This window comes from Mus musculus, chromosome 16, assembly GCF_000001635.26.
Source record: "Mus musculus strain C57BL/6J chromosome 16, GRCm38.p6 C57BL/6J".
Classification (NCBI taxonomy): Eukaryota; Metazoa; Chordata; class Mammalia; order Rodentia; family Muridae; genus Mus; species Mus musculus.
In genome coordinates, this window is record NC_000082.6 from 78,539,287 (window position 1) to 78,555,258 (window position 15,972).

The 15,972-nt window shown below is 41.9% G+C and overlaps 1 protein-coding gene across 4 annotated transcripts in view; it reads right to left on the reverse strand.

Moving 5' to 3' along the window:
- Nucleotides 1-1,049: 1,049 nt before the first annotated feature.
- The window catches only part of D16Ertd472e (DNA segment, Chr 16, ERATO Doi 472, expressed), a 36,353-nt gene continuing 21,430 nt past the window's right edge, over nt 1,050-15,972 (reverse strand). For all 4 annotated transcript variants that reach the window (NM_001252440.1, NM_001252439.1, NM_025967.4 and 1 more), the window contains exons 3-5: nt 8,290-8,805; nt 7,220-7,282; nt 1,050-5,998 (exon numbers count right to left, since the gene is read on the reverse strand). In NM_001252440.1, the coding sequence (NP_001239369.1) occupies nt 5,832-5,998; nt 7,220-7,282; nt 8,290-8,805 (746 nt within the window). In that variant the 3' untranslated portion in view covers nt 1,050-5,831. The remainder of the gene's footprint in view (nt 5,999-7,219; nt 7,283-8,289; nt 8,806-15,972) is intronic.

The following is a 15,972-nucleotide window of genomic DNA, read 5'->3' on the forward strand; positions in this document are numbered from 1 at the left end:
ATGCAGCTAGAGACACAAGCTCTGGGGGTACTGGTTAGTTCATATTGTTGTTCCACCTATAGGGTTGCAGACCCCTTCAGCTCCTTGGTTACTTTCTCTAGCTCCTCCATTGGGGGCCCTGTGATCCATCCAATAGCTGACACTGAGCATCCACTTCTGTGTTTACCAGTCACTGGCACATTCAGCAAAATCTTGCTGACGTATGCAATAGTGTCTGCGTTTGGTGGCTGATTATGGGATGGATCCCTGGGGTGGGGTAGTCTCTGGATGGTCCATCCTTTCCTCTTAGCTCCAAACTTTGTCTCTATAACTCCTTCCATGGGTATTTTGTTCCCTATTCTAAGGAGGAATGAAGCATCTACACTTTTGACCAAGGCAAGTCTTATAAAGGACAACATTTAATTGGGGCTGGCTTCCAAGTTCAGAAGTTCAATCCACCATCATCAAGGCAGGAACATGGCAGCATCCAGGCAGGAATGGTGCAGGCAGAGCTGAGAGTTCTACAACTTCATCTGAAGGCTGCTAGTGGAAGACTGGCTTCCAGGTAGCTAGGATCAGGGTCTTAAAGCCCACACCCAGAGACACACCTACTCCAACAAGGCCACACCGCCAAACAGTGCCACTCCCTGGGCCGAGCATATACAATCCATCACACAGCATAAGATTATATAAAAGTTTCAGGGTAGGCAAGCTATATGATTAAAAAGAAGAAAGAAGGAGGAAGAGGAAGGGAGAAGGAGAAAGAAGAGGGAGGAGAGGAAGGAAGGGAGGGAGGGAGGGAGGGAGGGAGGGAGGGAGGGAGGGAGGGAGGGAGGCAGAGAAGCAAGCAGGTAGGTCTGCTCTTTTTACACTGACTGGGGCTGGAAATATGGCTCAGCAGGTAAAGAGGCTTGCTGTGAAGTCTGAGAACCTGAGCTTGATCCTTGAGACCCGCGTGGTAGGAGGACAGAACTGATTCTAGAAGCTTCTGACCTCCACAAGACACATGCGGCCTGGTGTGCCTGCCGCCAGTAAACACAGAAATGTAAGAAAATCAACCGAGGCTCGGAGATAGCTACCAAAATATTTGTTTTATTCTTGTAAAGTTAAAAATAGTAGACAGACTTATCTAGTTACAGTTTCAAAGCAGAATACAAATATATAAATTGCATATAACCCGGACGAAGACAAAATAATCTTTTTGTTTCTTTTGGAGACCAACTTAGCTTTGATCACGGCAGTTTCATTTTCGCTTTCTAAATGGCAGCAACATTGCTGAAAAGAAGTTTTCAAAGCACACATTGAAGTTCAAGGACTGCTGCAGATGCAGCCAGGTTTCGCTGTCGCTGTCACTGTCTCTGTCTCACACACACACACACACACACACACACACACACACACACACATCACTACGAAGCACTTTTTAAAGCCACCTCCTCTGGAGGCAGTAGGGCAGGGGAAAAAAACAAGAAATCAAACCAATCCGATCTTCAAAGCTAAATCCACTACACTTGGTGCACAGTGGCTGGTGCAGCTTTAAATGAGTCTGTCTCCAGGACATCTTTGCTTCTCGTTGGTAACCTTGAAATTGGGGGGAAATTACTGAGAAATTTCAAACTAGTTTGAAATTAAACTACTTTGCTAATTGGAGTTTTCTTCAAACTAAAAATATCAGTGAAAACATTTACAAATTAAATGTCTAAAAATCTTAACTGTCTACACCCACGTGATCGGTTCCTATCAAGGTGGGCACGGCCTGGGGTTGCTCAGGTGAAGGCTGATGTCAGCCGGGGAACCGAAAGGAATTGGGGAAATGAAAGGCAAAGGTCACACACACACTCTTCCTAGACCAGCGTGACTTCCCCTTCCCCAAGGTGTCCGATTATTTCAGCAGATAAACTCTTCTGTACCCCACACCACAAAGCTTAACTTGGCAACAGTATTTTATTTAGGGCTCTGTCCTTTAGTGTTTTTTTTTTTAAACCAAATTTTCTCAGAAAAAAAAAAATTCTGTTCAAGGTAAAACCGGAATCAAACCCAAAACAAATCAAGTCTCTGCGTTAAGTCATAGCTTAACAGAGGGTATATTATAATTTTTATACGTATGAAGTCTTAAAAGATCCACACATCTTGCTGTAGCGTGAACAGTAGTAATATCTGTCAGTAAATGAGCTTGCAAAAAGTAAAACAAACAACTCCTTCAAACAATCAAAACAAAACGTGATGACAGGAACGCTATACTCCGCCATTAAATAACAGCTCATGTCCATGGAATTATTTTGCCTGGTCACACATCTGAACCCTTTAAAAGGCCAGCGAGATCTTTAACATTCTCACTTAAGTACACAAACTGATTAAAAAGGATGACTTTGAAAATTAACAAAAACCTGACAAGCCTTAAAAGAATAAACACCAAGGTGAGTTCTATATAAACAAACAAAATGGTAAAAGCCATTTCTCAATGGTCCATAGGAAACAGCAAGAGTCCAAGAAACCACAAGCTACCTGTCAAGATGGCAACGAAGTATTCTTCAACCATGTTCCTGAAATCACTTGCCAGGATGCACACGTTTTGAAAAATAATCATTAAGTGTTATATAAGAATGGGAGAGGCAAACATGGGACTTGGAAACGCAAGGGTTTCCTTGACTCCAGTGCTACACGCAGGAAGCACACAGTGAAGCAAGCGGACTGTTTGGATCATCAGCGTGGCGTGCCAAGTGGATGCCCGTTCCAAAGAACTAACTTAGAAATTAATGCGAGAATCAGGCGGTAATCTCTGGAGAAATGCTACAAGAATGGACAACAGGAGTATTTAAGCCAAGCATGGCAATGTATGTCAATCCCCTCCCCTCCCCCCCATGTCTCCACTCAGAAGGCTGAAGCGGTAAGATGGCCACTAAGCTTGGGTCTGGGCAACATAATAGAACCCAAACCAGAAACCAAACCTTTGTATATGTACTAGGGTGACAGGAATTAATAACTCAGGGCCTGATATGTGCTAGGCACATAAAAACACTAATCTTTAAAGAAAAATATGTGTTAAAATCACATCTGACTTCTGATTTTTAAAATATGCACCTTGTTTAACTATGAAGTCTAATTTTTAAAATATGCACCTTGTTTAACTATGAAGTCTAGTATGACAAAACTTCACTTCGCTCCTCGTAGAAGCTCGGGCTTCTACGTACGGGCTCACTAGCAGTGCATCTGTTGTTGTTGTTGTTGTTTTTAAATGAAATCACGTGTGAAGTTTCTTCTGAACTTTCTCAAAACACACAACAACTTTGAAAGAGCCAAACAGAGAAGAAACCAGTACTTGTAAAAGTTCCTGCTTCCTTAAACTGGACCTCAACTCTGTCCCCTTCCTTATTTTTGCATATACAATAACTGCATATTCAATCAAGAGCATGTATCAAGCTAGGAGTAAGATATAGACCTGAACCACAGCACTAGATCTCCTCCTGAGGCAGGAGATTTGCCACGAATCCCAGGCCAGCCTGGTCCACAAAGAGAACTCTAGGCTAGCAAAAGCTATGTAGCAAGACCCTGTGTCAAAACAAGCAAGCAAGCAAGCCACCACCACAACCAAGAACCCTGAACAAATAACTGGCAGTTGAATTACACAAAGTAGTGCGCTCCAGCAAAACCCACGCGCATGGGTACGAGTGCTCCCACCAGCACCAGAGACAGACTACGGAGCACTATTCCTTTGGTGTTTCCAGTGAAATATCTAAAAGAAATGAATCAGAGGTCCCAGTTAAGACCTTAAAGAGTACATGGGAGAAATTCCAATTATTCCAAACTCATTAGTAAACTAAGTGTTTGCCAATAAGAGATAAGCAAACGTTTTTCTTTGGGTAACACTGGTACTTAGGACTGCACCGTAGGGTATGTCTCCTCGGATAGAAATACACGGAGTACTGCACATTCCAAAAGCCGACTCTCTTATACTCCTATGGCTGTCCCGACTGCTTTTCCATCATCCAGACAGAAGCCCAAGTGTGCTGCCATCCTTAAGGAGTTACGCCAGGCAGGAGTGCAGTCACGTTGGAAAATGTAACCATAACAACCAAGCACTGAAACACTTACTGGCATAATCAGGACACGTTGTCTTCACCCAGCTTGTAAATGTGGACCCTTCCATATTGCACACATTCAATTTAAAGCTCACCAAAACTAAGGCAATGAGTTCACCTCTGCTCCCCAGATTTTAAATTCATTTTGGATGACTCAAAGAACTGAGAGAAACTGAAAAGTATTCTTTTTTTTTTTTTTTCTTTTTCCCCAGAAACTCCTTCCAAAAAGCTTCAAAGGTAAGTTTTCTTCAGGACAGAGCAAAACCAATGGGACATTGACTAATGCACACAGCCAGGCCAGTTTAACACATCCTAGCATCAGGAAAAGGTGCTTTTTCTACAGTGAGGCAGCTGTTTGCTTAGTCAAATATTATTTATGTTCAATATTAAAGTCTGACCCATGCCCAGGTACAGACTGCCGACTTCAAGGCAGAAACCATCTTTATGCATGAGGGGCTGCCAAGTGAGGGGCTGCCAAGTGAATGAATGGGTTTTCTTTCCTTAGATTTCTGCAGGCAAAACCTATCAGCCACACAAATACATTCTAAGCATCAGCTAAAGAGTTCATCTTAATTTTGCACTAGCTTTTGTGTCATCATTAACTTAGTAGCTAAGAATATGAAACCAAAGTAGCTTATACTATCCTTTTTATTGAAGTTTTTTTTTTGGGTGGTGGTGGTGCTATAATCGTCTATCCCTTTAGAGTTTTAAAACTTAGAAAAGTACCTTGAAATGCTTTTCCTTTTCTTTCTTTAATGGTTTGTTATTATTATTTTTTGGACTAATTTCAGTGATGTGGATAGCAGAATTTGGACAGTTCGTAGATTACGGGAACTCCATGTGAAGTGGCACACATAATAATTTTATTTTTTCCCCCAAAGGAAGACCAGTGCAGTCTGAAGATAGTTGACCTACTTTGTCCAAAACTAACACATCCAAGAAAGTGTTGAGAATTAAGAAGCAGGGCAGGGCCACTACTTTTATGGAGACTGACACATACAAACTAGAATAGTCTTTTCTTCCTAAGCGAATTCAGCACTGTTTCCATTAGAAAACAATAATCTGCTGCTTTGTTTACTTGGATATTTGCTTTAAAGGAACGATTAATTCCACTTTCATATTCTGTTAAGTAGTTAAAACAGCTCAGCTAGGTAGACTGCTTCTCCGAATACTATCCGAAACACATGTATCTTTGGAAAGAAAGATAAGTTATAAAAACACCGTATTGCCAAAATGCAGCGATCTTGACAGAGGTGAACATATTCACACAGGAAGTGCAAATACACATGGCCATTCAAATACAGACTTATAAAGACAATGAAAAATACCCAAAATAGCAATTCTCTATATAAAATTTTATATTAAAATATTGCTCATAAATAAGGTGATATTACGAATTCTATTTCCCTCTTAAAAATTCTCTCTAGTAGTTTAGGTGAACATAAGACCTTACTAGGCTTCTATTGTTTTTGACAACTGAGTTACAATAAAAATTGGTCAGTAAAAACACTATAACAGAATATTTAAGTAGTCACATATGGTAAAAGATAGGGAGGGGCATTTAGTAATTATAAGAAGTCCCCCGATGAAGCCAAATGATTGAGTAACCCTGGACTAGAGTGATCTGCTTTATTAGATAAAGATAATGAGTATTATCTTAGGTTTTGCAAGCACAACAACCATAAAAATGGACCATGACTTCCTTCCCATGTTTTCTCGGTCCATATGCTTAGCAGAGCAGTAGAGGATGAAAGCAGGACAGCTCCGGTCCCTTCAGTGGTTCATGGGTAGGTGTGACCTCGTCCCTGTCCGTCCCACTTGGAGGCATGGCAACTTGGAGCAGTTCTTGAGGAGTTGCTCGATAGCCACGTGACGGACATGGAGCTCTGACGCCAGAGAGTCCTTCTCTTGCACCTGGTGTGTTAACTCTTCAAAAACCTCTGTGAAGATTTGAAAAGCAATTTCGTTTTTAGTGCACAGAAAGCCAACGCTAAGGCTCCACCTTCAGTAAACACAGGGACAACGCATCAAGTCATTTTTAATAAGGAATGCTTCCTTCTGAGCCTATCAGTGTTGATCACTCTATCTCACTTCATAGAGGAAACTGCGATGCTGTCTGCTCTCCACTCCACCAAGTGCAAGAAAGATTCTAAGTATATACCGCAGGAAGAGCGGCCACCACTTGAGTCATCTCTCTCCACCATAACCAATAAACCAATCAGGACATAATGATCTATGACATAAATGTCCATTAATATCCAGGTCTAGAAACTCCTCAGAGACTTGGAACAGACTCCCTGGATTTTTAAAACCCGGTCTCTTACTATTAGGCATGTGCCTGAGTCAGGCAAGTAATCCAGACCTAGGACTTGAACTTTCTATTATGGGTAAGATCGGTGATAAATGTGGCCATCCCACAGACGAGGTCCTATTTGCGTGACCTGGGATTGTCAGTGCAAGTTTTAGTGCTTTTCAGAAGCTGTGAGCTTAAAGCTTTGCACTTGAGTCTCCTACTGTCTGAACGCATAATCTCTGGAAGTGACTTAAAGATCTTCAAAGTATAACTAACTGCTTCATTTAAATGGAAGGAAGCTGGAAGAAATGACAATTAATGCAGATTATTATTATTATTATTATTTTAGAAAATCCTGATGTCTTTATGGACAAAATAACATGTTTTGTTGGGAATCTCAAATATTCCACGCAGGTGTGCTGAGGTGGGCCCAGAGAGACAGAAACAGGGAATAAGGAAAAAAATAGCTATGTTTTAGTAATAGTTGCATCAGATAGCCATAGGAAGTTATCTTACTACGTTTGATGGGTTTCAAATGGTACATAGTTTATACAGATAACCAGGGCTAGTACTACTGCCTTAAGGAACTATCAGGACGTATATCCCAGAGTGCCCGATGCCGTGAGTGGCCCTCGATGAAGTCGATGATGGCCAAAGGCAGAGGTTAGCTGCAGTCTCTATTCTACTTAGGTTGCTTTTCCTGAAGGCCCCAAAGAACTTAACCTTTACTGTTTGCCTCCCAAACCTCAACAGGTCTCAATGTCTAACTCCCTAATTTCAATGCTGCAGATGCTAACAATGTCCCGTCACAGGGGAGAGTCGGTACCGACATTTTTCCACATAACAAGCATTGAGGCTGAGTCTTTACCTTGGATTCGCTGTTGGAGCTTCGCACTCAGTTGTACTACTTCAGCAAGAGTCATCGAATTCACTGAAATATGAAAACACAGAAACTGTTACCACACACAGCCTCGGAGAGCAAGCTGCCTGCCAGCTTCTTAGGTAAAGAACGGGCAGTGAAGTCCCTCATTCAACATTCAACCGAACCCCAGGTTTTGTTCATTGGTTCTTAAAAGGGTAGCAAATTGTAACCACAAAACCCTCACAGGAAACACATACTGGAACACCTCCATCTTCCACAGGAAACAGCTTGAAAAAATAAAGGTGGGTAGTGTGCCCGTTGGATTCTGGTCTCTCCTACTTCCATCTTCTGAGGTCCCAGTCACTGTCCATCCACACCGACTTTATTAGGCATTAATCAAGTCATGTGAAATGTCTATCTAGCAAAACAACCTTGACATGAAGAATCAAGAAGTTGTCTAAAGACATAGTCAAGGACCCTTCTGGATCTAAAATCACTTCATTTCAGCCAATTAAAGTCACCTTAGTGAGATCTTGTAGAAAAGATGCAGGCAAAAGCAGTCATTTTAAAATTGAAAACAAACGCCCGTGTTACCTTTTAGGCTTTCCGTAAGTTGTCAGATGTCTGTGTTTAAACTGACCACCCCTGGCCAGTTAGTCTTATAAGGGGTTAGCAACAGGCCAGTGTATACCGGCCAATAGTTCCAGTTACATAAACAGAAGGAACCCTGAAATTTCCAATCAGTTTGCCGATTCCATTGATTTGGTCACTAATAAGGGCAAAATAAATGATAGTGGCAATGAAATGCGGTATGTAATGATATAATTCAAGAACCCTCCAAAGAAGGTTTTAAGATATCTCACTTTTGTTGAGGTCAAAATGTCACTTAAAATATTATGTTCACCAAATCTGTAATCCGCTGTTGTAATTCCATACACACAACAGACACACAGACACACAGACACACACACACATGCGCAGAAAAACAAACAAACCCCAAACCAACTACCACCCAACCGTCCCCCAAAAAGGTCAAACCACAAACTCTTCACCTTTCTTCGTCACACACTACTCACATTCTTCACGGCTGTAATGTGGATTCTGGGTCTGGATAGTCCCCTCCGGACCAGAGCTTGTCTCTTCTGTTTTCTGTGCCTGGCTGTGACTGTGAGTCCACAATGCATCCGCGTCTTCCAATAAACCCAGCCGGAAGTCTGTATTTTCTCTGTGCTCCAGGATTCTCTGCGCATAGCTTGAGATGCTGCCTGCGTTTCCGGCTGAGCCTTTTGCCGAGTACTTTGGCACCTGAGAGTCAAACTGTGGGAGCAATTTCTTCTCTGGCTTATGCCTGAAATTCAACAGGGGATGCTGGGAAGTTTTGGAACACTCGGACTCCAAATCCAGATTTTTATTTTGGGCATACTGCACAATCCAGTTTATCTTCTTACTCACGATGGTTTTAACTCCTTCATAAGTACTTTTGGAAAGCTTGGAACGAGAACAATCCTGGTTTGCTATTAAATGGTATTTTTCAAAGCAGTCTTTATGGCCTCTCACTGATTTGGTGTGTAAAAGATTCGACTTTGGCACTCCTAAAATGACAAGACAATGGAAACTCAAAAAAATGTTCACATTTTCTTAAGAAAACATTAGTTTAAGTACAAAGGAGTTTTAGTGAAGTCTTGATAGAATTCATTTGCAAATTTGAAGCAGATAAATACTAAATGTAGCCTAATCTGTTTCCGTTTAGCTTTATATTAAAGATATTGTTATTGAGTTACTGTACAGTTGCACCACATGTGTGTGCATGTTCTCATACACTAGTATGTTGTATGTGTGGAGGCCCAAGTTCAACCAAGTGTGTCTCTCTTGGATTGCTCTCCATCTATTTCTTAAGTCAGAGTCTTACTGAACTTGGAATTCAGTGGAGAGTTGGTCTGGTCCATGTCCGCCCCAGCCCTCACACACTTATCCACGCATTCCAGGAATTGGAATCAGGGCCCCGTACTTGACTGAGCCACATCTTCAACTCAGCAGCACTGTTTGCCTGACCAGAAAAGACTTTCGAAAAATGTACTGATTCAATTGGAGTCTTAGCCCGGTGACATTTTAATACATACAATATAGAAACACACACTATGGTTCCCAGCGATCATTAACCTTTGTACATATTTACAAAGCCTTCTTTTATCACGTTCAATGACAAGAATGCTCGGGGGTTGGGGAGATGCTTCGGCGGACAGGCTTGGTGTTCCTGCGTTGAGGATCCGAGTTCAGATCCACAGAACGCACACTGACAGAGCTCTGGGCTCATCAGGAGACCTGGCCTTAGTAAATAGAGAGTGATCTTAGGAAATACAGAACATCAACCTCAGACTCCCACGTGATACACTTAGGAATCTGCACACATGTGAACACATGAACACAATTGTATTCATCTCAACCGTGTCCGCCCCCCCCCCAAGCTTCCCCCCCTCCCAACAAAAACATAGGCTAATCCAGGCTGCAGAGCTGGCCCCAGAGTCATGAGAGTAAGAGAACTGGCCATGTTCCTCACTGGCTGTAACAGTCCAGAGAGCAAGCCCTGCAACTTGCCTGGGCAGCACAATAGAGCTGACCCTGCTGGTGTGGGTGAGGATGAGCCAGCTCCGAGGGCATGAGATTGGCAGAGCTGGCTCTGTCCCTTGCTGGCGGTGGCATTAGATGGGCCAGCCCGGGCAGGGCAGGAGTGCTCTCCCCAGTGGTGTGGTTGTGGAAGAGCTTGGTGGGACAACCTGTTCAGAGAGAGCTAAGGTCCAAATCCGGGCTTTGAAGTGACCCAACCCCACATCTATCCCATCAACGAATGGCTGGAGTGTGTGGAGTCCCAGATTTAAAAGGACATCATTTGCACGACACAGGGCAACAACAGCTTATCTGAGGGTCCCAGTGACTTCCCGGTATTGATGGTGTACAGAACTCAGAGGCCTCGTTCCACACCAACAACTCACTTCGATGAACATTTGCAAGCCAACTATAAGACACACTACAGCTTCCCAAACCAGATTTTTTTTTCCTCCTCTTGGCAGGGAGGTTGCAAGTGTGGAGGGTGGGTACAAGGGGAGGGGGAGAGGAGTGGAATTGGGGTGCATGATGAGAAACTCACAAGGAACCAATAAAAAGTTAAAAAAAGAAAACCAAAGCAGAGGATATACGCCAATCGCATTCCTTATAGAAAGTGTATTATCAAATCCACACTCTTATACCATTCCCTCATTTCCAATCCCTCCCCCATTCTTCCACCACTAGTCCACTATTCTTCCCTAACTTTTCTCTAAAACTCATGTCAAGCCCACTTAATACTTCTAGTAGATGCACGGGCACAGCCTTTCTTTATGTGAAGAAAATGGCCTCTGCCACCAGCCATCTATTGTTAATAGTTCTTCAACTATGAAAGGTATCATGACACCCTCTCCGCTCTCCCACCCAGCTGGACTTTGGTTTAACCTTGTGCATGCTGTCATAGCGGCTGTGAGTTCATGTGTCGAACTCTCACATCCCAAACAAAAACAAACAAACAACAAAAAGGAAAAAATACACCATTTCACTATAGGCACCCCCTGCCTCTAGCTCTTCCTACCCATCTTCTGAAATGATCACTGAGGTGTGACACAGACGTCATGCTTAGGATGTCCTCAGTCTCTTACCCTCTGTCTTCTGACAGGTTTTGGGTCTCTGGGTTAATGGCCATCTATTGCAAAAATAAACCTTTCTGATGAGGGTTGACAGATTACTGATCTATAGGGAGAAAGATAAATAATATAGGTAGAAAGAAAGGTGGCCTGATACTATGTTTATTTATCAGACAGTAGAGGCTTCACCTCTGGGACCTAGACTCTACCAGCCACAGGCCTATGATTTAAAGGCCCAATGTACGAGCTTTGGTACCAGGCATAAGTTTTGTCTTACAGAACTGGCCTTAAAGCAGAGCAAAAAAGATTGGTTACTCTCATAACACTGTTGCCGCTGTTGTAACAGTGGGCATTATTTTGCCAGGGCAGCCATTACAGTTGGATAAGAGTAGTTAATAGTTTTCTCCTCTGGTAGCATACACAGTACCTTCCAGCACTATGATGATAGTCAGCAGGGATGGAGCATCGGGGTTTGTACCAGACTGATGTTACTATAGTCTACAACTCAAGTATGTGCCATCTTTAGCAATGGCATCATCCTGTAATATCTGAGGGTCTATAGGACTTCACTACTAGTTACACACACACACACACACACACACACACACACATACATATATGTGTGTGTGTGTGTGTGTGTGTATGAATGAAAGCCTTACCAACATAGTGAACTCCTTCATTTATTTTGTAAGAGAAATTAAAATGTCTATACTATCCGCAGTTCAATTTTATACTTATTAAAACTGATCAAGGTAATTTTATCTTCTAGAAGAAATGAATCTCACACAATTAACACTCATACAGCACTAAATACATTAGTGGGTATAAATTTAACTCACAGGTATTCGTGACACACTAAGAATAATGGAAATATTTTGAATCCCTTTTTACAGTTATCAGGTTTTTTTGAAGCTTTTCAAAATATAGCATATATTTTTCAAATTCAAAGGGTATTTCAAAATAGTCCTATATTTTTTATAATGCAAGACATAGTATTCAAGTCAATCAGTGCTCCCTCTATACTGATGGTAAGTCACGCATGTGGAGTTTTAAATGAATGCCTGCCAGAAGGATTTTTATCTAAATTTGCATGAAAATAGAGCCAGGAGACCCACTGAGGTGCGAGGTTTAAAGGACAAAAACCATTAAAACACATTTCAGGGACCATAAAATGTTATATTCCTTATTCTCTCCTAAGTTCAAAAGCTCAAGTTGTAGTTTTGGTAATTGAAGTTGAAAGTCTGGTGAGTAACGAGATAGTGGAAGATTTGTGTTTCAGTGCTATCAAGGAAGGAATAAAAGTGTAATGCTAGCAACACCAGGACTTCATCAGCTGGCCCCAAATCCCACGCCGGGTAGCCCATCAGCCCCACACCCTGGATACATGCTTTGTATAACCTACAACTTTTGCTGTAGATGGTCCTGTAGGGTCGCTGAATTCATTATGTCGACATGAAACTCCTCTGCTTCCATTCTCAACACTGAAACCCCACTCACTCTGGGAGTGTGGAAACCCCTGATTGTTCAGGAAAGATACTGGAGCATTTGTTCTGAGAGCTGCTCCTGTCCCATGGTTAGATGTTCTGCTACTCATCTTAAAGGGGTTTCCTCCTCCTCCTCCTCCTCCTCCGTGTTCATCTGTAAACATCTTAAACCCTGCGTCACCCACTGCACCCCTGGGCATTATCCACACCTAGCTAGTCCTCAGTTCCTCTAAGAAGCTTTCTCTAACCAATACACCTAGGTTAGCTTCTTACACATGGTCTTACGACTGCCTCTTCGTTGGCTTTTTTTTCTTGCCAGGTAAGTACAGTATAGAAAGGGGCCGTTATCTAGCTTACTGATAGGCATCCGGAGTCTTAGTTTCTGGCACTCCATAAAAAGTAGTTAAATGCATCAGAGAAAGTTAAGAGTATTTAAAACCATGAGCAACAAATGATAACCATATATAAGCCTTATTTTACCAATTGTCACGTATAGACTACTTCACAGCGGTCTTACCCATCTTACTTAAAGGGTACTGGGAAGTCTGGGCAGCTTACTCAGAGGATAATTAAGGGCATCTTTCAGTGACGTCCTTCCTATACGTCAGTCCAGAGGGCTGACAGTCTAAGAAGTGGTGAATGGCACGAATACACAAATAGATTCCTCTGCTATCAGTCTGCCAAGAAAATCGTAAGGTTTACTTCATTATAATTTTAAACAGCTATCTACATAAATATACAACAAAGGCTGATTCACAGAAGCTACCACTTATTCAAGACACCTGATCTTTTTAACAGTTTAGGCCACTGAATTTTAAAATTCGATTTGAAAATATTTGTAAGCATACTTTATCCTATTTGATAGCAAATTAAAAAGTAAAACAATTAATACCATGACGACCTTATATCATTCATTTTTAACATAGAAGAAAATGCCTCAATATAATAGCAACGTGCCCATCTTAAGTGATTATGGTTTTTCCAATTTACCATTTCAAATTAGCATTGGAGAAGTAAGCACTTGTATCATGACAAGCCTCAGGATTGAAGATGTACTGGAGAGAAAGCTGAGGCACGTCACTTCGAAAGGATACTGAGGCTGTTGGTGAAGGTCTAACCTTGGTTGCAGTGGAGACCCCGGGATATTGGAGATGTCAGGATTAGAGGGCATTTCCCAAGGACAGCCGGAAGTATGGAATGGAGCTGTCCTGAGCCTCCAAGATCAACATGCTATGGATGCCAAACTGGAGAAGTGGAGCTGCTAAAGGCCTCTGGGGCCAAGGTCGTAAGTGAGTTAAGCACTGAGCTACCCAATGACGGAATGCCACTGCTAGACTTTGCTTTTCCTTAAGTGTGTCTTGTGGCCTTGTTCTTCCTTCTTGGAAGTATTGAACTGACTCTGGATTTATTTTCCAGGAGCCCACATTCCAGAGACTTTGTAACTTTAAAGAGAAATTGAACTTTTCAGTGATGGGAATTTCTTTTTAAAAACAAAACAAAACCAAAAAAAAAAACTAAGACTTTTAAGGCTGTACAATATTTTATACCATGATATTATCATAAGATCTTGGGGAACAAACAAGAAAGGAAAGGTTATAGTTTAAAGTGCTGTGTAAAAGCTGGCAAGGAATGGGTTGTCATAGCTTCAGCTGCCAACTTGACAGAGTTGACAAATCAATAGAAAACAAACCACAACACAGAACTTTTACTTAAGCCTTTCTTCTGTGTTCTAAAAACTCTCCTGATCACCCATCTGGCAGGTTGTCCTCGCAATCACGTTCTTTCTCTCTTTAAAATAAAACTGCTTATATCAAAGCCCATAGAGGGCCCCAAACTAGTCAAGTGTGACTATTTACCTGTAACTGCCACTGTCACACTTAAAATGGAGGGCATTCCTGGGCTTTTACTTAATCTGCTTATTGTGGGAATACAATGCCTCTTTCTAGAGAGACGATACTCCCAAAGTCATTTTTTGAAAAGCCATAATTGCCAAAACTCTTAATAAGTTGTACAACCATCCATCCATCCATCCATCCATGTGTTCATCTATCAGTTCTATCTATCCATCCATCTATCCATCCATCCATCCATCCATCCATCCATCCATCCATTAATCCTTACCTATTACAGATCCTCCTATTTATGATAACTCACAGAGAAATCAACTAAGCAGTCTTTTCTTGGAGGTGCGCCAGCTGGTGCTGTCATGAAGCCTGGTCTTATACACACTGTCCTCACACATGCCACACAGCTTTGCCTCATGTATTCCTCAGTCACATTATCCGTCTACCTAGTGTACTTATCAACTGGACCCTGATTTGATTTTGTGGGGTTTCTTATTAGCAGGACTGTGGAGGGTTTTTTTTTTTCCTTACTCAGATGAGAGAGTTATGATTTAAGGTCCAGGTTGTTAATATTAAGTAAAATAATTTAAGCATATCACCTTCAAACAAAACAATTATTCGTGTGGTAATGATCAGTAGTGTTGCTTCCATTTTTTTTTAAATGGAGGTCCATATTGGAGGTTAGATAATTTCCAGAATCAGAGAGATTTGTTTTGATAAATGCACCTTGGCTGCTACGAGAGAAGTACTTGCACATGCTAAATAATACCATGCTTGTTTAAGCAACTGTTAATTATAAAAATGACTGGATATGCATACAGTTGCGGTAGAACAGATTAAAATGAACGAAAGTGCACTTCTTTGCTTTTGAGGAGAAGATAACTATTTCTGATAAATGGAACGGAAGAGTAGCCCAGTCTGTAGAGGTGGCGCCCTCACAGGGTCAATACCACACACACACTTTTTGTTTGGTCTCTGAATATCTTAAAAGAGAGAAAAGAAACCCACTACACTCACATGCAATTCTTGATTGCTGTCGTTAAATCAGGTCTCTCAGCCACCAGCTTGTATAGAAGGTGGGCAATTTCATGGGAACAGAGACCATGTTCTTCAAATCAAGACAGTCCATGCCAGTGCCTGACTGGATTCACATATATCTGTGTGACCTCAAAGGTTCTCTCTTTAACATATGTTACAACTGTAGCCCGATTCATCTGGATGGCCTGGTTAGAAAAATGTTTGACACACCCAGTTTGACTATATTACTAGTCCATCCATTACTTGCATCCATTGAGCAAGCATTGGGCAAATTATGGTTGAAAAAGATATTACCAATTGTTGCTGAACACTGCCAAAGTGTTCCAGTTGTCTATCCTATCAAGGAACTAAAGGAGAGAAGGCAGGCCTGGATCTCAATAGGTCCTTCCTAAACTCTGCAGTACAGGTCCCTTAGAAAGCTTTTGCAGTGCCTGCAGTGCCTGCAGAGCAGTATGAACAAGGAGAACCCTATTCTTTGCCCTCTCACATGTTTAGCTAATTCAAGTGACACTTAAATGACTAAATGAAGCCTGCTGTGATCAAGGTCTTGACATTTGAAAGCAAGGTAACCCAGCATCTCTGCACTGGGTAGCAGATGGAATTCTTGGCGGTCACGTTGAGTCAGCACGCAGACGGGCTCAGCCACCGTCCAGTGTCTTTGAACACCACCGACTTAGGAGAGACATACAACAGGTGGCCCTATAAGGGAACAGATTCAGCTC